The sequence below is a fragment of the Mixophyes fleayi genome (assembly GCF_038048845.1).
Source record: "Mixophyes fleayi isolate aMixFle1 chromosome 12 unlocalized genomic scaffold, aMixFle1.hap1 SUPER_12_unloc_2, whole genome shotgun sequence".
Classification (NCBI taxonomy): domain Eukaryota; kingdom Metazoa; phylum Chordata; class Amphibia; order Anura; family Limnodynastidae; genus Mixophyes; species Mixophyes fleayi.
The window spans coordinates 1,266,791-1,289,908 of record NW_027445896.1 but is presented as its reverse complement, the minus strand read 5'-3'; the positions used below and the strand labels follow the sequence as shown (position 1 = coordinate 1,289,908).

Genomic DNA, 23,118 nt, shown 5'->3' with positions numbered 1-23,118 from the left:
CGTAAAAGATGTGGAAGGGTGGTTTCTGCGAGCAACATCAGTGGAAACCAAGACAATGGCAGCGCTGGGAACTGAGACATACCATCATGCGGCATACAGGGTGAGCTCATGTCTTGCACTGAAGGGTTAAGTTGTTACATAGTCTGATTCTACACATACTAACCTAGGAAACACCTATATTGTACTGATGCACTATCCACAATGTTCTACACATATATACACCAAGAAAATAATAATCAGATTCTGTTGGCTGAATCCCAAGGATTCAGCTGAACACAAATCTTCCTAAACCTGCTAGGAATTATCCACATTTTAATCCAAATTCAGGATTCTGTACATCAATATATTTTACATATAATACATTTTCCACATTTAGAAATATAGCTGTAACATAAGTCTTCTAGTTTTACTCTTTCCTTCACCATCAGCCATCTAAAGATACAATATATTTACATAAATTAGTGGTCTTAAGTATGGATTTAACCAAATCTACCAGAGATCTTTAATTCTTCATATAAAACCTGCACATACTACAAATGTATTAGAAACATGAAATTATCTGATAGAAGAGGACTGGTGACTGTATCCGTCAGTGCAAGACATTTCCCCTGTTCATGAGCACGGAAAGATGGACACTGTTGCTGATTTAACACCAGATGTTTCATATAGATATATAGATATATAGATATATAAATATATAGATCTATTTGTTTCATTTAGATATACAGATATAGATGTTTATGTAATATGCTTAAAATATTGGTAGTTACAAAAAAACAAAAAAAACAAAAAAATTATTATAAGAGTAAGAGAGGGCTGGGATTAGAAGTGATATAAACACTGAGGGTGCATGTAGATGAAAAGGTTAAGGTGACTGGCGGGTCAGGTTCAGGGCAGGATCATGCGTCCTCCCTGGCAGGTCATTGAGTGTCCCCTGCACGATTGCCTCAAATTTAGTTGACCCAGGTCAGCGAGCAGGTCCAGTCGCGGTCGGCTGACCGTAGTTTGTTTACTTTAGCACTGTTGGTGGATGCGGGGACTGCGGCTCCTGGGCCGGGGAGCTCTCTATCTGTTTCTCCCTCTGCAGGTTCGGCTGGTTGTGTGACATCAGGTCAGAGGTCTGGGCGTGCTTCTTATGCGGAAGCCGCATCTACGGCCATGGTGGGCCCGTCATCACGTGTGGAAGGTGGTAGTCGTGGATCAGTTGGTGAGCATGCCAGTAGGGTGTCTGGTTCTAGCTCTGATTCCAGCTCTTCTACCTCTGGGAGTGAGGTTCCGGCCAGGTCTGGGAGGGCAGACACAAGATTGATGAAGCTCCTGGAGAGGAAGTTGTGTAGTACCTGCCATAGGGCGGGGTTGGAAGGTGTTGGTTCCAATGAAGGAAGCAGGATATTGAGGGACGATGTGGTGCGCTGTTCCAATACAGCCGTCAGGGGGATATTAGGTGCCGGGTGTGTGGTAAGATAGGCACAGGTTGTTTTGTGGATATGTTTGCCATCACTAATAAGGCTACAGATGATTTGGCAGCATCAAGGTCACGCTCTGGCGTGTTGACGAGGCATATCGAGAAATTGTCATACCTGGTTATTGAAATTGACACTGTTGCAGGGTGTTGTAAGCTTCCAATGGAGGAAGTAGCTAAGTTGAGGGGTGTGATTGATTCGTTTCAGGGTGAGTGTAAGGTGCAGTAAAAACAGGTGCAGTCAGTGCTTGGCCTGCTTAATTTTGCTTGTAGAGTGATACCCATGGGTAGGGTTTTTTGCCAGAAGTTAGAGAGGGCTACGGTTGGGATTACAAAAGCAAGGCATTTTGTGAGGATATCCAAGGAAATTAGAGATTATATGGCTATGTGGTGCATGTTCTTGGAAAATTTTAAATGAGTTTGAAGCTGCTTTGTTTCGGCTTGAGTGTGTAAAGGCTTTTTTCATGGCTTACAGAAATACAACAGAGGGATTGAATGAGACCGAGGTGATATAAACACTGAGGGGGCAGGCAGAGGAAAAAGTACAGGCATACCAGGAGTTAACTTATCTGGGTTGTGGTAGAAATCTGAGTTATCCAATCAGTGGAGCCGGAAGGGGAGGGGTTTGCTTTCCTGAGGAGGCTTATAACATATAGGAAAAGGATGTGACTTCCTCTTGCCGGATAGATTTGTTAAGTGAGTATGGGCTCTCTGCTGTCCTGGTAAGTATTGCTACATAAACTGTTTTTTCACTGTGTTTTTTAACTGTGTTATACTGTTTTTGGTATTGCATTTATTGCTGTGATCGTGTTTATTTAAGTTGTATTTTCAGTGTTCTTTTCTTTTCACATTTCTTCCCAATCCATTCTCCTCCTTGTTTTCTCCACCTTATCTTTTTCCCCTACTTCTTGTCCCTGCCCCCCCCACTTTCCCCTCTCTCTTTTTCTTGTTTGTTTTTTGTTACCTTTTCCTTCCCCCATTATGCTCCGGGCCAAGAGAGTTAGGGTTCCACCCCACCGCCTCCCTGAGGCTTGTTCCCCCCCCCTCGGCCCTTAGTAAGCGGCGAGCCCAGATCCGGGCCTCGCCGACGGGTGTTTCCTCTTCCCCCCTCTCGGGTAGTGGGGTGGGTGTCCCCGGCGGTTCCGCTTCGGCCGCGGCGGCTAGAAAAGTTTATGCGCATGTGCGACGACGCGCACGCACGCAGACGCGCGCGCATGCGCGTCAGTCCATCCCGATTCCGGCGGCCATGTTAGATGCGGGCGCTCCAGGAGCGCCCGTGGATGCCCCTGCAGCCCAGTAGAATTGACAAGGTTGTATAGGGATATGTCTCCTGCTCCCGGTGGTTATTGGCTTAGACATAGTAATGGTTTTCCCCTTACAAAGTTTCAATTTTCAGCGGTATTCAAAATATGCGTGGTTAAGCTTGGTTTGAGTGCAGCGGACTATGGGACGCATTCCTTTAGGATAGGGGCAGCTACGGTAGCGGCAGAAGAAGGTGTGTCTGAGCAGAGCATTATGGCTTTGGGTAGATGGAAGTCTAAGTGTTTTAAGCGGTATGTCAGGCCAGCTGTGGCGCTCTAGCCTTAGACAGGGCAATGTAATAAGGCTGACCTATGACGTTGCGTTGCTTACCTTGTTGAAAGGGAGCGCGGAGGGTTTTGCCATTTCTTTTCTCCGGGGGCCTGATTGGCGGTGGCACCCCGGGGTTTCCGGTTTTACCTCCGCATGGGTCACCCTGCGTTATGCGCGAATGTGGCATTTTTTTGTTTTCAGTATTAATTATGTTTTACGTTTTGCCATTTAATTTACTACTAATAAATTACTCCATGTTGCAGGTGTACGTCAGGATGGGAGGAGTATTTGACTGGTAGGCCATTCATTTGTTTTTTGGGCCGGTAAGAGCGGCCCTGCTCATGATGTGAGCAAATTTTCCAGGGCGGAGTCAATAAGATGGATAGGTGTTAGGGGTATGCGTTGGGAATCTCTGTTGAAGATACTAAAAGACACAGAGAGTAGGTTTGGGCGCCCTTTAGAACTTGTAATTCACCTTGGGGGGAATGACCTGGGTAAGTGGTCCAGTTTAGAGCTCATTGAACATATAAGATCTGATGTCGCGGCCATTAAGTTACATTGGCCAACAGTTCACCTTACATGGACGGATATTATCCCTAGGCGCAATTGGAGAGGGGCGGATAAACCAGCACGGATTGAGAAAGCTTGTGGGAAGGTAAATAGGGCGGTTCGGAAGACCTTTCAGGAAGTAGGTGGTGGCTGCATTAGTTATCCGTCCATAAGGGCTGTGTTGACGCAGTACTATAGGCCCGATGGTGTACATTTGTCTGATTTGGGTATGGCATACTTTATAGAGCAGATATTTGGTTTTCTTGTTTGGCTATGAGAGGTCGGTTGGTGGCGGGCTGCGGTTCCTGGTGGGAAACCTTAGCTGTAGCAGTAAGCAGCCCAATCAGCGGCCATTTTGTTACATTGAAGGCGTAGTAGGCACTCTCCTCTTAAAGGGATTGGGCAATTAGCAGAATAGCACTTCGGGTTTAAGGGGCTCCACTTAGGCGGGCGGGCCTCAGCTAATATGCCAAATGGGGGAGTTTGGCATTTTACGCCTAGTCGAGTCCAAATTAGTTTGGACGGAATTTACAACTAGTAGGTGTGGCCTGGATGCTGATTGGTCTGTTTATGTTGGCCACCAATTTTTCCCCAGCAGGTTTCGCCTATAATAAATTCCTGACCTTTCAAACGCCAATTCAAGTCTCTGTGTCGTTATTTTAGTAGTTAAGTTAACTCTGGTAAAGGTTAAAGATGGTATAGAAGGTTGTCCACCATAAGCGGTTTACAGGTGAGTTGTTAGCTTCATCTAGATCGGCAATCGGTTCAGGGTTACTTCACAGAAATGTTGTGGTTAAGAATGATAACATAGCTTGTAAGATCCATAGATTGAAGACTGATCCTTTGGGTAGGGGGCGGTGGATTACCTAGCATCGTAATCAGGATATTGCAGTTTGCCCGCTTGAGTTTACAAGATTGTATAGAGATATGTCCCCTGCTCCTGGTGGTAATTGGCTTCGGCACCATGATAGGTACCCCCTTACGAAGGTCCAGTTTTCCGCGGTCTTTAAGAATTGTATTGCTAAACTTGGATTGGATACAGCAGACTATGGGACTCATTCTTTTAGAATAGGAGCGGCTACAGTAGCGGCGGAGGAGGGTGTGTCGGAACAGAGTATCGTGGCTTCGGGTAGGTGAAGGTCTAAGTGTTTCAAACAGTATGTTAGGCCAGCTGTTGCGCTTTAGGCTTAATAATGCAATGTGGTAAGGCTGACCCATGACATGCGTTGCTTGTCTTGTTAAAAGGAGGCGTGGAGGGATTTGCCATTTCTTTTCCCCGGGGGCCTGATTGGCTTGTGGCACCCCGGGGTTTCCGGTTTTAGCTCCGCATGCGTCACCCTGCGTTGCGCGCAAATATATAGTAGTTTCTTTCTCTAATACCATGTATTATGTCTTGAAATTTGTTTTATGTGCATTTTACTCCATGTTGCAGGTTTACGGCAGGATGGGAAGCATTTTTGGCTGGTCGGCCATTCATTTGTTTTTTGGGCCGGTAAGAGTGGTCCTGCTCATGATTTGAGCAAATTTCCCCGGGCAGATTCAGTTAGATGGTTAGGTTTTAGGGGTTTACGTTGGGCGACGCTATTAAAGATTCTAAGGGATAGCGAGATAAAGTTTGGGTGCCCTTCAGTGCTTATAATCAACACTCTAGGCACCCAACCACCATGGCATTACTAGTGTTCTGTATTTAATAAATAGGCCTTCTTACCCCAACCAGAACTAAAATTAAATTAATAGCATTCTCAGCATTAACAGTTAAACAAACCCAACCCCCCCCCCCCACCCAACCAGTCCAAAACAATAAATTAGTACACATTTAATAATTAGGATATTTTACCCCAACCAGCCCGGCATTAAATTAATATACTTAAATACTTAAATAAATACTTAAATTTAATAAATAAGCCTCCTACCCCCCAAACAGCCCCAACCTTAAATTAATAGCTCCCATGTTTAATAATTAGGCCTCCTCCCCCCTAAAAACCCCAACAGTATATTCTTAGTGTTTATGTTTAATAAATAAACTTCCTTCCTCCCAACCTTCCCCAACATTAGATTAATAACATTCCGATTTGATTTTTAAATCAATTTCACCCCCACCAGCCCAAAAATTAAATTAATAGCATTTCCATTTAATAAAAGGTCTATTTCACCCAACCAGCCTCAATATCAAGTTCATAACGTAATATTTTCCACCATATTTAATTGCAGATGTGCTGGAAACAACATACTTTGCATTGCTGGGGAATGGGGTATTTTCTGTGGTAAAGAGCTGGCTAAGTCCTGATGATCTAGCAGCTTCAACCTTTTCTTTTGGGCTGGAAAATGTTGTTGCAGCTCTTGTTGTCTAGTAGCTTGGGTCTTTTCCTCTAGACTGCCACTCCTGTAGCATGTAGTCTGACAGCTTGACTCTGGGTAATGGGGATGACAAAAACCTGTCCACATCCCATGACCAAGATCGTTTCCCAGGAGCACATCTCACATTTATTTGCCAGCTCCCGAATCGAGACGTACCCTCACCGTGGGCACTTCGAGTCCATCTGGAACTGTGACTTTGGCAGTCTAGCCTGGCAATGCTGCAGCAGGTTCAGCAAGGATGGGGGGCTCACCACAGTGATTGAGGTCCCTGAGACTCTCAGGCCTTCTCCCTGCAATGGTCCAACTTGGGTGCTTCCACCTCTTTTTGGGTGTCTTTTTGGCCTCTTCACTGAGTCACTTTTCTCTGTGACATACGCCACTGGACTTTCTGGGGCAAGAACAATCTTTTTAGGCCCACCTCCCTTAGTCGGGTATGCAAGTCAGCCTGTGGGACAGTCTGGCCTTAGGTGACCGGTTTTCCCACAGCCATAACACTTCCTATCCAGTCTAGTCTGATGACTTCCAGGAACAGGGTGGAATTGCAGCTAGCTACAAGCACCTGGGTTAGTGGCTACAGTTAGGATCTGCCTCATGATGCTGCTTTAGCTCCTGCCTCTGGGACTATATTTATTATTATATTGACCCTGCAGTACCTGTGAACCACCAGAGGTGCTGTTATTCTGCCTTCTCTTCTCACTATCAGGGACTACTAGCTGCACTATGTTAATCATTCGCACCTGATTGTCTCCTATATATTCCTGCCTCTCCCAGTTTCATTTGATGGTCATTAATGTTTCTGTGCCTGTAATGTTTATTTACCCTTGGACTAACTGCCTTGCTTTTTCTCTTTTCCTGTGGAAATCCTTGCTTAGCCAGTTTCTGCTTTTCTGTAAGCATTTAGCATTCATCTCTATCTTGTCACTTGGAGGTAACCCTGATATTTGCCTTATACCTGGAAGTCTGTTTATTCACTGATCTGGCCTGTGTTTAACTTGCATCACATGGACTGTGTTTTTCACTACATTAAACAGTTTAATACTTTCAATATATTTCTGGCTCCGTGGCTTTAATTACAAGGACCTAGTTTGTGGAACAGGATTGTAACTACTTGCTTGGCGGAGTGATCAACAGCAGAGGGATGTTCTTTAATTCATAAAATTCTTTGGTGTTGGCTGCTAGACTGGCGCTTCTGCCAGGGTGGCCAAACCACTACATTTTGATTTGCCAACTGGTCCGCTACTTCAAATATTATTGTGTTGTGGTCCAGTACCAATTTTTTCACCCTCTGTGTGCACCGGCGAGACAACTGCTCCCTGCAAATTAAACCATTTAAATCCACCCAGGTCTTGACACCAGATCCATTCATACATCTCATCACGAACTGCCACAGCTGGTTAGCAAATTCCTCATGGTTGATGAGAAGGCTTCTGCCAGATCCTCACATTTCTGCCAGTAGGTTCCTGGGGTAATAATGTAGCACTTAAAGAGAACTTTCTTTACCACTTCAGAGTCTGCACAGTCATCTGGGGTCAATACACAATAGGCCTCTAATGCACGCCCTTGCATTGTAAGGACCAAATAATTGACCCACTCCTTTTTGGACAAAGCATGGAGTTTAGAAATCATTCCAAACACCTGCAAGTGTAGATCACTGTCTCCAACACCGTCCTCAAATTCGGTAAAGTGACAGGACCCAAATCATGGTGCAGCAGATAATGACTTTTTACTGTACAATTTTTCTTGCTTTGCACAGGATTTCGAGATCTACCTTGGACATTGCGGTGTAGTTAACCATCTTTTGCATTCCCTTGTGTGGAAGGAGCTCTTCACTTGAGTAACTCGGCTCTCCAAAAAAAACACCCTAGCATTATCAAATTGCTTGCCACCAGTTATAAACTGTGACTGGATGGGCTTACTCTGCTACCCAGTGTTTGGAGAGGGAGATCTTAAACAGTTTAGTTGGGTTTCCTTCTTACTGTCTGTATCTGGCTGTTACTGACCACTTCTACTGGTGTCACCTGTCAGCAGATATTCACCGACTGTGAATGCCAACTGCACATGAGTTGTAGGAGAATAGTGTTGCCACCAGCTGTCCCCAGGCTCTTTGAGCTCCAGTATGGTGCCCTGCAGACTGGGACTCCTGGATTCATGTGTGAATCTAGGAGGCGCCTCTGCAAGTCTCTTCCAGAAGCCACTGAACTACAGCTGCCAGCGGAGTTTACACACAGAGAGCTCCAGGCTCCTACTTTATCCAGGGGCTGCTCCTGCAGCCCCCACTGTACCATCAGGGATTGGAGACCCCTCCGACACTCCAGTCATCCTGTACTTACAAATGGGAACCGGAGTGGAGGAATTAAAGCTCTGGCTGAGCTCCGATCCTCACTGGACCAGCAGTGGGGTGAGAAGCAATTTCTTTTGTTTTATACACATTTGAAATAACATTTTATAAACACACATATCACTTTATACATTTCTACTCCTGGGCTAACCCTTTCATCGCAAATATCTACATTTATATATTTATTAAAATACACTTTAAAACACATTGCACCTCCAGCACATAGCACTGGGGGGTTAACCCAATTGGCACCGCAGCATTGGAAGGGTTAATCTTTACACGGATGGGAAACCAGCCACAGGGTATGGTAAAATCTACTAACTACATCTTATTAAGATCAGAATTATGCAATCACTCTGCCAGTGTGTTAAAATTTAATATAATCCTACTTTGTTGTACAGTATCTGACAGTTCGCATTTTCCCAAGAGTCATATATATAAAACTTCCAAGTTCAAATATAATATATATTTTCTATACTTTCCGATGCCTTGTTTTTTATATGATATTATACTTTCTTCACATTCCTTACATTGTACTACCACATAATTAATTATACTTTTATTAAAATAACCAATTGTTTAGTAATTCCCATGATGTTCATTATTCATTTTGTACCTCAGAGACAACAAAATTTAATCTGTAGGAATGAAACATGTTAAATGTTATCTAGATGTAAAATAAATTCCCTGATTAAGTAGATACAGTGTTTCTAGAGTCTTATTCTTTGTCTTAAACTGATTTGGATATTCCAGTCCTCATGTTCTCTCCAATCTATTAACTGCTACAGCTGCTGTACACGTGTATGCTGGTGCCCTATCGTGTATATATATTCTTTAAAAGTCCCTTTCTGTTGAATATTGTGATGACAAGACAATACACTGTCATGATAGTGATATGCTGCAGCAGAGGAGCACCTAAATCTGCATTACCACCTAATTGTTGCATGTTATCATGTTACTCACCTGCTCCTCCTCTCTCTGGAGCCCCGGGGCCTGCTCCATGCACAAGTGTTTCCCGTGGTTCCGTGGTTCCTCTCACAATTCTGACTAAATTGACATTTTGGCGCAGGGCCAAATTAAGCGATCGACTCACCCCGCCCCCTTTTGATCTCCCCGAGGTAGAAGTATGAGTAAGCAGGATGATCAATCAGGAGTTGCAGTCATGGAGATTGTGGCTTCTGATTGGACCTCCTGCTCACAAGCCACTGCCACAGCCATATGTACATGGAGGAGACAGAAACGAAGGTGTCCCGGGAAAAGCGGCTGCATAGAGCAGACCCTGGAGCTGGAAAGGGGCAAATAAGTAACATGTAACAATTATTTGATAATGCAACTTTAATCTCAATTATGTCAAGGCTTTTTAGGTGGTTTCACTATACCCAATGTATTGTTTTTAGTGACAAAGCCCTGTATAAAATAAAATCCTTTCAGAAGCATAATTAAAGGGGTTTCCAACCATCACATGTATTTAATGGCTTGTATAGGCTTTACTCCAAGTTTTAGTAAATACACAATTTTTACGTCCTGGTTTCCCTCTGTACGTTTAACCCGTGTGGTGATACCACGGGGCAGAGCTGTGTGTTTGTGTTGCTCTGCTCTGCTTTCTGTATAATTGTATCCAGTGAGCAGCTTTATGTTGTATCCTGGGGTAAGAAAATAATCCACTCTCCCTGATGTTATAAATACATGGCTAAAATCACGGAAGGAGGCTACTAAGAAAATAAATGCTTGTAGTAACATTTTCAGGATGGTGTGTACAAGATAAAATAAAGCAATCTGAAGGTGGAACAAACAAGCAAAACATCGCACAGCTGGTATTTCAGTACATAGACATCAAACTAGGTGGAGCTTGATCTGCTCTAGTGGGGAATGCAAAATATCTTTACCATCGTTGTATAAAGGAAATGTATATATTGGGGCTCATTTAGAGTTAGACGTACGTCATTGTTTGCATAAGATGTGTATTTTCATACTGCAACGATTCCAAAATCCAGAAAGTATATGTCCATATATAGAGTTATTTATATCGCTGACATCCGTCCGCCTTTGTCTGGAAAAGCAGAATAAGGATGTGCAGGGACTAGCATGCATGGGCTGAGCACAGTATGGGTGGGTTCATGTAATTGTAACATAACATCTGCAAATACGCCTTTTAGGGCTCGATCCTCATGCAGGTATTAGATTTTTGGTGCAGGTATATGATGATGACTATCAGCCCTATTTAGCTGTTTCTAATTTGCTGATTGAGTATTGCGTAATTGACATTTCCATTTTTAATTACATTTTATATCTGCACCCCACTGTATCGGGGGGGGGGGGGGGGCAGACCTACACTGGTCACAAAGAAACTGTTTTTGAGCTGCAGGCGCCTTGAGACTCAACATCAATGAGTAAATCCACTTTTTTGTGTACATTATTTCCAACGTACGTTTGGTGCGCAAATGCGTCCAACTCTGAATAAGCCCCATTATGTCTTTACTGTACTAGTTATGATTTTGTTGTATATGTTGTTATGTGTACACTGTGCATGTGGTTATTTTACCATTTCCATGCAATACATTTTCTAATGAAAGAATTGTGTCTGTGTTTTTCTTCTTACTGTAGCAATAACTAGATATTTATGTGGATAAGAAATTCCCTTGCTATGGGCATATTTCAAAAGAGCTTTATTCACTACACAGAGAGAGAGGGATGCAACACTTTTTATTGTAGCTATTTGTTTGACTGTACAAGTCAGCTTCCCTTAGGCAAAATAGATGTACACTGGGACCAGTACCTGTGCAATACCTGTCATCAATACCAATTGCAAAATCAGGACAATTTAAGCCAATTGCCAATCCACTCAAACCATGCACAGTTTGCCAGGAGTTCCCCCCGATCAGCCCAAACACCTTTCCTAGTAGGTTCAGCCTATTTGACCAACACAAATTGTGACTGTTCAAGGAAAGGTAGGTGAGGTCTAAGGTTAAGGCAGCTCAGGGGTTATGGCTGCCCTACCACCTCCTCCAGGTAAATCTTGGTCCTGCTCAGAATGTGGGAAATGTTTTTCTAAAATATTACTTCTTAAGTATCAGAGAAGCCATACCGTAAAGAAACCATATTACAGAATGTTGGCAATATTTAGCACATAATTCACTTCTTGTTGCGCACCATACAGGAGAAAGACCATGTCATACAGGAGAGATATTCTTGCTCTGAATGTGGTAAATGTTTTACACATATTCCAAATTGTTAAATATCAGAGAAATCACTTAGGGAACAGCCAAATTCATGTGCTGATGTGGGAAAGGGTTTCAAAGTAATTCAGAAAGGTATTGTATGTCAGAGAAGTAATGAAGGGGAGAAACGTTATTTTATGCCCTGAATATGGGCATGTTTTACAAGTTCTTGCTGTCTGGATGTCCCATGTGGCTATAAATGAGGTTGGGATTTCCTGCAATGGGTTGGCAGTGGTCTTCTCCTGGGCCTGCTGTGGTGTTGGTAGGAGCAAGAAAGGGAACATGCTGGCAGTTTATTGATGGCCAATGTATGTGGCCCCATGCAGACTCAGACATGAATATTCAGCTGTGGTGGAGGGCAGCCGCTTGCTAAGTGTTTTTAAGATCGGAAGACAGTTCAGGCATGGGAAACCTGCTTGAAAAAGACATAAATTAAATATAGATACAAAGCATCCCTGACTTAGGAGACATCCAGACAGGGAGGCAGCATTATTATTAGAGAATGGGTTTAAGAATGTTTTTAGAGTTCCTTATAGGGAGTCCAAAGAGTTGAAACTGTACGGATATTTGATGTCAGCCATGCATTATGCACTGTAAATGGTCCCTAAAACAAAGCCCAGAATATTCAGCCTGATTCATCATTTGTCAATTCCAAAGAAAGATTCGGTGACTAATGGGATCAGTAAGGAGACATGTTCTGCATCATACACCTCACCTGATGCGGCCATTCTGTAAGAGGCATCTTCCTGAAGCTTTCACCTCCTTAAAAGAGTGGGTGCTAAGGGCGGAAATGGGAATCAAGTCAGTTATCCACTATCTGGACATTTTTCTTTTCATGTGACGAGACCAGCGTCTTATGAAAACCTATAATGAATGGGGATAGTATTGGGACAGTCATGCTCCTCAGATTTTGATGATCAGTGTCAGGACACCAGGGCATTAGAGTCAAGGCCCACAGAGTAGCCCTGGTACCTTGGTGTTCTTTGGTAGCTATAATAGTACCTTTATTACAGAAGGTGCAAACACAACTGTAACACAATAACTATATTAAATCGCCAACATCTAAAAACCTCCCCAACACATCCCCAGATAAAGATATGAGGAACCGTTACATATGTTTAAACAGTATTTATTTGGCCGGGCTAAGTTGTAAAAAAGTCTCTGGTCCTGATGCTTTTGTCACAATAGCTCAGTACTCAGGTCTTCCAGATTCCTCCGATTTCTACACTTCTAGGCTTGCTGGTACTGGCCTCTCGGCCTTAAGCTCACTACCGAGACGTTAGCAGCCTGGACCCCTGTCACCCTACTCCTGTAGGCACACCAGGGAGTAAATGTATCAAGCTGAGAGTTTTCCGGCGGGTTTGAAAAACCAATCAGATTCTAGCTATCATTTATTTAGTGCATTTTACAAAATGAAAGCTAGAATCTGATTGGTTGCAATAGGCAACATCTCCACTTTTCAAACCCGCCGGAAAACTCTCAGCTTGATACATTTACCCCCAGATGTGCAGACGCACAAGCAGCTCCCATGGGTCAGAGTTATACTGTTGCACCATGTTCAGCCAGAGATGTGCCTAGATGTAAAATTGTAATCAGGACACACGTTGGAGCTGGTAGGAGACAGATCTTCAATACCAAACTCAGGATATCCAATAAACAACCCTTGGTCTCCTTGCAGGCTCTTTTTAAACAGTTCAGAATTCCCACAGGTGAAATCCCGTCCTGTAAGTCCGTACAGAATGCCATTGGCTCCCAAATCAGGGGTTGGATATGGGAGTGGAGAGAAGTCATCCCCACATGGGTTTCCCCCCAGCTGGTCTAGTGCATAGTAGTCTGACACAGTCCTAGAGAGAACAATAGAGTAGCAAACTGGTTACTGCAGGGCTTAATCCCAGATGATGAATAGCAACTTCCTGTTTCAATCCCTTCTATACATTCATATGAATTGTTAACGAGTAACCACAAGAGAAATTAGCTCTTAAAAGTTTGTCCTCGTATGTACATTTTCTCAAAATAAAAAATAAATGGCTAAACTAATGTTATTATTTTGTTAGGGTGACTTGGAACCAAATTCAAGACACGCTGCCCACATTATACTATCATGTTACTTTGTACTGATACTACCTCAGTGATATAAGACAGTAGTAGACTTACAAGATTTCAATCTTGGATCAATATAAGCCAATATGTATACATGGATATCCTCCTGGAATATTGTCCACTTACTGGATCTCCTTATGATAGGTGTTTAAAAGACAAGTGAGAACTGATAGTGCATTATCTCACGTAGCCAAAGTTTTATTGCACCAAGGAAGCATAAAAGCAATGTATAATACAAATATTGGCTTATATTAATTCAAGATTGAAATCTTGTAAGTGTATATCCGATAGGGGATTGAGAACACCAATCATGTGGTGTTTTTGTCGTAATTAACAACCCCCACTGGATCCTTGGGATATTTAGTGGTTTTCGGTGTAACCACATATTATATGTTACGCTATGATATGATTTTTTTCTTTTCACTTTTTTTATGTGACCACAATCGTGGTGAATGCCAGAAATCTGTAAGTTACTTTGATCACTGCAAATTTCTGGAATTTGTGGAAGACATACATCAAGATGGAAAGAATATATATATATATATATATATATGTATATATATATATATATATATATATTATTTCACAGTTGACTCTTTAAAACTGTTAGCGCCAGCTCTGTCACCATTGGTTATTTTTACAGTTTTTTTATTTTTGCACATTGTATGTGGATTGTGTGTGTGTGTGTGTGTGTGTGAGAGAGAGAACAGAGGCTGCTTTCAGTTGGCCTGCACAGATATACCAATCTTTTTATTGTATTATAATCAACAATTGTCTGAGACGCAAAAGAGGAACCAAGTATGACAGCCAGCATCCTGCTGCACAGCGGATCACTAAAGCCATGACAGCTATGTTATCACTGGATGTGAGTCCAATTTCCCCATCAATGCATCAGGTTATAACCGATTAGTTGAGATCATGTGTCCACGTTACCAAATTCCATCACAATCTTATTTCTTGTTAACAGCAATTGCTGTACTGTGAGGTTAAACAAAAAGTCCTTCAGTCCCTAGAAAATTTCATTGTACCGACTGTCCACTTAGCTACAGATATGTGACAAGCGTCACTGGTCAAACAAAAGACTATATAACTGTGACAGCCCACTGGGTTGTGTATAATACACAGTGTCAGGTCATTCACCGCACCCTGCCATATAGCCGCTCACTAGGACAAATGTGATGCTGCCCCTCACACACAATTACCTTCACAGACAAACATTTAGATTGTAAAAGCAACATATATAAATATATATATATTATATATATATATATATATATATATATATATATATATATATACAGTATATGCATTTTGTTTGTGGGGGGAGGGGGGGTGCTGCTCACAATCAAACAGTTCCCTATTTTTCCCCACTAAATATTTCAGATGTCGCTGATACTGCCCCTGGCACTACTGTCATCAGATTTAAACATCTTTGATTTTAAAATTAAGAAAGAATAGTTTTTGTTAACTCTTAAATAGTTTAATAATATACCCATCTGCTTCCACTTCTAAATGGCAGCTGAGAACAGGAAGGACGGCTATACATGGAAGATATCGATCCAATACTCACGAGATCTGACATTTTACATGAAATGACATTTTGCCTCATTTTCAGATCGGAATTTGGAGCAAGACACTGAGTCATGTCTCAATTCGACTCTGTACCCTAAAATTCCTGTCTATCTAATTCTATCTCCGTACTGCTCATCTCTAGTGAAACATAAAAAAACAAAATGTGGGGGAAAAGTAAAAATTCTTCTTGTTTCACACACAACAATGAGAAATACCCCACTAAGTAGTCTTATGCCAATATATAGATAGTTTTTTTTATAACATAACCATTCAGGTCATGGCTTCACTTCCCTATAATTCACACAGTTCATCCATGTTACACATATGTACATAACTAAGACATAGGGCTGTCATACATATGGCCATTTACAGTTACACGGCTCTCAACCAATGGCTGATCAGGGATTACTGGGCACTGAGCTACCTGGGTTGGTGATGTCACAGAATTCTCTTCAATCTGATTGGTTGGAAACAGCTGTTTACACTTGAATTTCAAACAGAGCGTCTGTCATCTCCACAGGTAATGTAACAAGACTGGGACGGGGATTATATTATAAATGGGATATATTCAGGGGGTGAGAATAATTTACAGTCTGTGTATTCCTGGTTTACCCATCTCTAAGCCCTGTGTTAATGGCTTTAACCTGGTAACAATATTTACAGTACAGTATAAGTATAAAAAGAATGTGGACCTGATTTTAAACCCAAATACATTTAAAAATCCAATTAAAAAGTAATGTGGAAAATAGATATTTGAGTAATGTCAAATACTTTACATGAAGCATATCTTCATGTAGCTACTTCTGCCATTGATTTAATTTCCTATGACAGTAAGTAACAAGCTTAGTGGGAAACAGTCACTATCATATTTTTACAAGAACTATATTTAATGCTGCAGTTTACATTAGAACGTTACACATGAGAATGTTTGATTTTGGCACACTGGGTAAGCACTTGCCAAGGTGATTATTGTAGTCTGGTGTAAGGTCCTAATTCAGGTTACCCATAGACTGGTCATTATGATACCTCCTACCTGCCATCAGAATCGTTAAGAGGTACAGAATTCAAGATAACTGGGGGAGATTACTTTGTGGTTTGCCTATGAGTAGTGACTAACGAGATTGTGTCTGACCTAATAGATTGGCAGATTCACAAGTAATTCCCCATGATTCACACAGTTCATCCATGTTACACATATGTACATAACTAAGACATAGGGCTGTCATACATATGGCCATTTACAGTTACACAGCTCTCAACCAATGGCTGATCAGGGATTACTGGGCACTGAGCTACCTGGGTTGGTGATGTCACAGAATTCTCTTCAATCTGATTGGTTGGAAACAGCTGTTTACACTTGAATTTCAAACAGAGCGTCAGTCATCTCCACAGGTAATGTAACAAGACTGGGACGGGAATTATATTATAAATGGGATATATTCAGGGGGTGAGAATAATTTACAGTCTGTGTATTCCTGGTTTACCCATCTCTAAGCCCTGTGTTAATGGCTTTAGCCTGGTAACAATATTTACAGTACAGTATAAGTATGAAAACTTGGACCTGATTTTAAACCCAAATATCTCTAAGAATTGAAAGGTGAACACAAAGGGGAACATTTTCTAAAATGGTTTTACAGAAAATGTGTATTATTATTATTATTATTATTATTATTATTATTATTATAAATTTTTAAGGCCAACTGTGCTTTACAGATTAGTGAGTAAAACATGTCATACATGAAACAGGTACATACAATATAGATAAAATAAAAGCCAATATAAAAACCAAGGGTAGGGAGAGAGCTTACAATCTAATGAGAACAATCAAAGTGCAGCAAATAATGTATAAGCCAAAAATGCCCCATAGCTAATAAAAAATGCCCCAGTTAGTGCCTTGTGCATTTCCTACACCAGGTCTGACGTTCTATGGGCCATAGTGATAGTCTCCAGCCCTTTATTCAGGTAAGCCCACTTGTGGGGTCACAGGGGGAGCAGCAGATTAACCTGTATATAATAAAAGAGTGAATCTACAGGACTGTAATGGTGCCCATGTGCATTAGCCCCAATGTGAACTAAACTAATCCAGAACTAACAAAATGATTTTAGTCCATCTTGAGCCCCCCGTGATAGAGAACCAAAGATGGATGGAGAGAAAGGGGGTGAGTGGAAAGTAACAGAGATTTGAAAGGATGAGGAAGTAATGGGGTGAGGGGAGAAGGATGAGCGAGGGGAGACAAGACAAGGTTGGGGGTAAAGTGTAGAATACATTTAAACACAGTGGGCCTGATTCATTAAGGAGAACAAAGCAATAAAGGACTATATTTGATCCTAGACAAAACCAGGTTAAAATGCAAGGGGTGCAAATGAGTTTATTATTTTGCATATAAGTTAAATACTGGCTGTTTTTTCATGTAGCAAACAAATACTTGATAGCTTTATTTTTACACCGAATTTTAAAGCTGAACTAGGACATGCCCTACCCCTAAATTTACCTCACTCTGCAATGCAACATGGTTTTGCCAAGGTGCAAAGTTACTCATTTATTTTGCTTTTCTTTCCTTAATGAATTAGACCCAGTACCTTTGGGACACATTTTTTGAGACCTGCTTTTAGTAACTTTTTTTATTAAATAATGAAGAGCTCTGAAAGTAACCATGTTTTTAATAATTTTCCTAACAACAGATTGATCGCTAAGTCTGACAAGAGACAGAAAAATGAGTGAAGACAAACCTGTCATCCGCAGTTCTTCCAGATGTAAGAAAAATATAAATGTGTTCGTTAGGGCGGGGAACCCAGTGGTAATATCAAACAAGAATTTAATACGGACATTTAGGGCACCCAGTGGTACACCCAGCACCCCCCATCCCCCATCTTTCATGTAAGTCCGATGTAACTTGTTGAGTCCTGAAGCCGCTGTCAGCATGTTCTGTTACAGACAGATAGCGCTCACCTTCCGGTCCTGCCCTGGTCTCTGGCTGTAGGAGAGCAAACTGCCAGTTAGGGGTAAGAGAAGAACTGCTCCGGGCCCTGACAGCAGAGTTTGCAGGGTAGTTTGTTTTCTATGATTGTCAGCAAATTATGGCTCCATTTGTGTGTTTATTAACAGATTATGGCCCCGTTTTCTATGACTGATGCTATAATCCGGTGACAATTTTTTAACGTTATCACTAAATATTATATGGGAGCTGCTTTACATATATAAAATAGCAGATTTCCTCCAACTGGATATGGGCTTTTTCTGGTAAGATATATTTTGGTTCCTCCCTATATCATGTTTGCGCCAATGCCTCTCAGTATGTGTTTTTTCCTTGTTTATGGTATAGATTCACCACAATTGATAAGCAGTATGGTAGTTACCTCCCAAATGTCCCAATTTCAGCAGAAGAGTCCACTATCCTGCCCGGGGACATATTTGTCCAGCTTGTGGGAATGTTGGGATAAGGGCGATAGCTAATGACCACGCCCTCACTGTGCCTTGACCACGCCCCATCAAGATGTGGTCATGTTTGTCTACTTTGTATGTCCCTGTATTTTGTATACTCTGTTTTTCCCAATACCTGTTCTGCCGATCACTGTGTTATATTACATATCAACTACGATAGTAATAATAATTAATGGGACTCATGTACTAGCCAAGGTCCACGGTTATGCCGCGGTAGCTAGCTTTTCCATGTAGATCAGTTATGGACTCTCTATCGGCATAGGCCACATTCTAATCGGAAGATTTCACAGAAGCGATGTTCAAATTGAAAGTCCCTTATCCCACCTGAGTGTCAGACGGTGCAGACTGGATCTACACACAAGAGGGAGCTATTGCACACAAAGGAACGCACATAAGAGACAACTGGGGAGGAACTAAGGGTGAAAGGCACAAAACAGGGATAATGAACAAACACATGGATGAAGATCAGACACATAAGGAACATGTTTAACAGATTTTATATTGCTAATACCATGGGTAAATTAATGATAATTTATAGTAAAACAAAGTCACCCATCATTGAGAATATATTAGCTGATAATGAATATTCTTGTCTCCCCAGTGCCAGAAGCTGTAATGGAGACCCTCGTTGGAGATCCCAATGACACCTCCCGGAGGAATAAGGAAAACATCGCTGGACATTCCATCGCTGAGGTAAAATGTCTTGTCTACTATATTATATATGGAAGATCGTTGTTCAATTCTAAATTGAGGCACAGGTTAAGCTTCAACACATGTGACAATGCGCTTATGTTGTAATATTGTTACATTTTAGTTATATTATAAGTAATATTCAGTCTTTATTCCATGCCTCCCAACTTTTGCAATCCCCGAATCAAAACAAAACACAGTTTGCAGCAGTGCGTCCATAAATGGAGGTGTGGTCACATCACAATGGGTGCGTGGCCACACCCTCATGGGCACCCTTTACCATCCTCCCCTAACAACGCCAAAGATTTTAGTCTCTTCTATGTATAAAGATGTACATGTAATATTATGGGCCAGATTCATGTTCAGACTTATCTTGCGTGAAATAGACCTGCGCTTGCTCCAAAACGGACTTTACTCCAATTAACGCAATTGCATGTAATTCATGTCCAAAGCAAATGACACTTACGACTGCCTACAACACATAAGGGAACAATGGTGGCAAGGTTTTTCTCCTGGACAAAACCATGTTACAATGCAAGGGGTGAAAATAGGGTTATTATTTAGCACATAAGATAAATACTGGCTGTTTTTCATGTAACACACAAATACTTGATAGCTTTAATTTTACACTGAAATTTAAAGTTGATCTAGGACATGCCCAACCCCAACTATAAATCTACCATGACATTTTAAATTTGCCTCCCACTCCAAGGCAACATGGTTTTGCCAAGATGCAATGTTACTCCTTTTTTTACTTATTTTCTTTTCCTTAACGAATCAGGCCCATTGTATGTACAATATGCATTAAGGAGATCTTGATTTATGTATTTAATGTAAAAAAAATATAAATATGATTATACTGTTTAGAGTTGTTCATCATTTTTTTTCTAGGCTTTATTTAAATACCTTATATTGCACATACGCTTGTGTGTATACTGCGCTGTGCTCTGTTAATGTACAACATGTAACGTTTAGGCAGATTGCACTTACACCCAGATTCAAACTGAAACACATCTTGATGTCCGCTTGGATTTGAATATGGGTTCCGTGATCTTTTCTTAAGAGCAAGTTAGGTGCAAGTTGCGTTCGGACTTGAATCAGGCCCTATATGAGCCTCCTCTTCAAGGTTCTCATGTTTCCCTAACATGATCCTCACCAGGTAGTGGTCCGGGTACCAGTTATTCCCACCAATGGTTCTTTAACATCCATCTTGCAAAGAGCCTGTGGTATGAATCAGCAGTCATTTTTATACCAGTATCATGTAAATTTCATCACTTAAATTCAAAGTTGAAATGTATTAATAGTCTCTAGTAACCTCTGTCCTTGTTATTCCAATTCACTGGCTTTCCTTTGTATTGAGAGTCATTCATTTGTTTCCCTCCTACAGTATGTTTGTAATGACATTTACTTTTTATTTTCCCGGTTGTCTTAGGAGAGTGTATCAAGCCCGAAGTCACCACCACAGGGATTTTATGTGGGCTCCAGCTCGGAGGTATTTTCTACATATATAACTTTCTAAAGATATAAGTCTTTCCATCAGTGGACTCTTCATTTTATATTTACTTATTTTACACCAATGGTATATGGTTGAGGTTGAAGCCATAGGTCCTGGTGGTGATGTGATGGTGGGTGGTCTACAGCAACATCAAACTGTGTGGTGTGGTAAGACAAAAAATGAAATCCAGTCCCCTGGATAAGTGTAATTAAAATGATTGCCCCCTTGTTGTTCATAATTAATCCCTAAATGATATTAATTATTATTAGTGCCCCCTTGATGATTATAAATTATAATAGTGCCCCCTTAATGATATAATTATTTTAGGGTTTCTCTCTTTTTTCGTCTCTCTTGTGTCCAGCACCTGTTCACGCAGTGTGTGCAGGGAGGCCCCTGGACGTGACGTAATAACGCTGTCATACTTAGGGGAGCCGGGGGCCCCTGCATACAGTCACATCTGGGACTAGGTGCTGCTGGCAATTAAGATGGCAATTTTTAAAGGAGAACCCCGGCGTGATCTGTGTATCTGCTAAAATGTAACATTCTCAACTTGTATAAGTTAATGGTAGATGCAACTTATTTAGGAAATAGGACAGACTGTATAGGCGAGCATCGCCTATCTGGGGTTAACCATATTTACTTTTTATGTTCCCGGTTGTCTTAGGAGAGTGTATCAAGACCGCAGTCACCACCGCGGGTATTTTATATGGGCTCCAGCTCGGAGGTATTTTCTACATATATAACTTTCTAAAGATATAAGTCTTCCCATCAGCGGACTCTTCATTTTATATTTATTTATTTTACACCAATGGTATATGTTTGAGGTTGAAGCCATGTGTTGAGAGACTTTCATTTTTAAAACCCATATACTTCCTCCTACAATATGTTTGTAATGACAATTACTTTTACTGCCCCCGGTTGTCTTAGGAAGATGTACCAAGCGCCGGATCAGCACCTCCAGGAGTACATTTGGATTCCAGCTTGGCGGTAAGTATTGTCTAGGTATACAGCTTTCTAAACATATAAATCTTCCCATCAGCGGACTCTTCACAGATTGAATATGGTTGAGGTTGATGGGGCTTGTTAGCGGTGGGTGGTCTACACCAACAGCGAGCTGGGTGGAGGGAGGGCTGGAGCAAAGATGAAATCCAGTACTTCTCAGGTACCAGATGCAAACATCCGATCTCTATTATCTGTCTGCTAATATGGGTCATTTCTATATCTGACCTTGAGAAAACTATCCTGTTCATTCGTCACAATGACCGAAATATACTGTCTCCCGTTTTCTTTCTTGTCCTGGATTCATAGAACTCCCTTCCACTTACTTGTATACGTATGAATGGAAGAGGTGTAACATAATCTACAAGAGTAGATCAGTTAGATATGAATATTCCCAACGGTCTGTGAGGTCATTTTGGTGAATGATGTTTGAGAACAGAGATGTCTCATGTTTATAATGACATTTACTTTTTCTGCATCCTGTTTTCTTAGTGTTGTGCACCAACACCGGATACAGCTTTAGAAAAATATCTTCTGAATTACACCTTTAAGGTATGTTCTAGATATACAACTTTTTAAAATATAAGTCTTCCCATCAGTAGACTCTCCATATTATATTTATTTAACACAGATGGAATATGGTTGAGGTCATGGGCCTTGCTGGTTGGTGATGGTTTGGTGGTGGGTGGTCTACAGCAATGTGTACATATCAGATATCTATTATGCTCCTGTTAATATGAATAATTTCTATATCTGCACCTGATAAAACTATGCTGCCCAGTCATCACAATGTATAAAATATTCTGTCTTCTTCTTACTCACCCACTTGTATGAGTATGAGTGGATGAGGTGTAAAGTAATCTCCTTCAGTAGATCATTTCGACCTGAATAGATCTGACAGTTCATAAGGCCACTATGGGGAAAGATGTTTGAGAACAGAGATCTCACATCTATAATAGAGTTCTCTGGAATCAAATTGAATAAGAAAAGGTTCCGTACAGAGAGTGCTTGTTATGTGGCCATGGTGCACTGCTGGATGACTGACAGTGATGCCTCAATCCCTGACCATGGTGATAGTATGGTGATGGTGATAGTATGATGTTTAAGGGCAAGTTACTCCGCCCAGTGCAGAAACACAGGGCCAGGCCAGTGCCTCCTATAGAGAAGCACATGGCAGCAATCTGCACCCAGGAACTTCTAAGATAAGAGAATTATACAGGTCACTCTTTCTTGCTTTAAAGACATAAGAAGTTGGGCAGTCAGGTGACATTTTTCGGACTTTGAGGTCATTACTCATAAGATCTGGTTGACCTGCTGTCATCA

At 41.4% G+C, this 23,118-nt stretch overlaps 1 protein-coding gene across 1 annotated transcript in view; it reads left to right on the top strand.

The window, feature by feature from the left end:
* LOC142112116 (uncharacterized) overlaps window positions 1–23,118 on the top strand; it is a 177,455-nt gene that overhangs the window by 131,055 nt on the left and 23,282 nt on the right. The window contains exons 10-11 of the mRNA XM_075193953.1: window positions 11,289–11,365; window positions 13,176–13,229. Of these exons, the coding sequence (XP_075050054.1) occupies window positions 11,289–11,365; window positions 13,176–13,229 (131 nt within the window). The remainder of the gene's footprint in view (window positions 1–11,288; window positions 11,366–13,175; window positions 13,230–23,118) is intronic.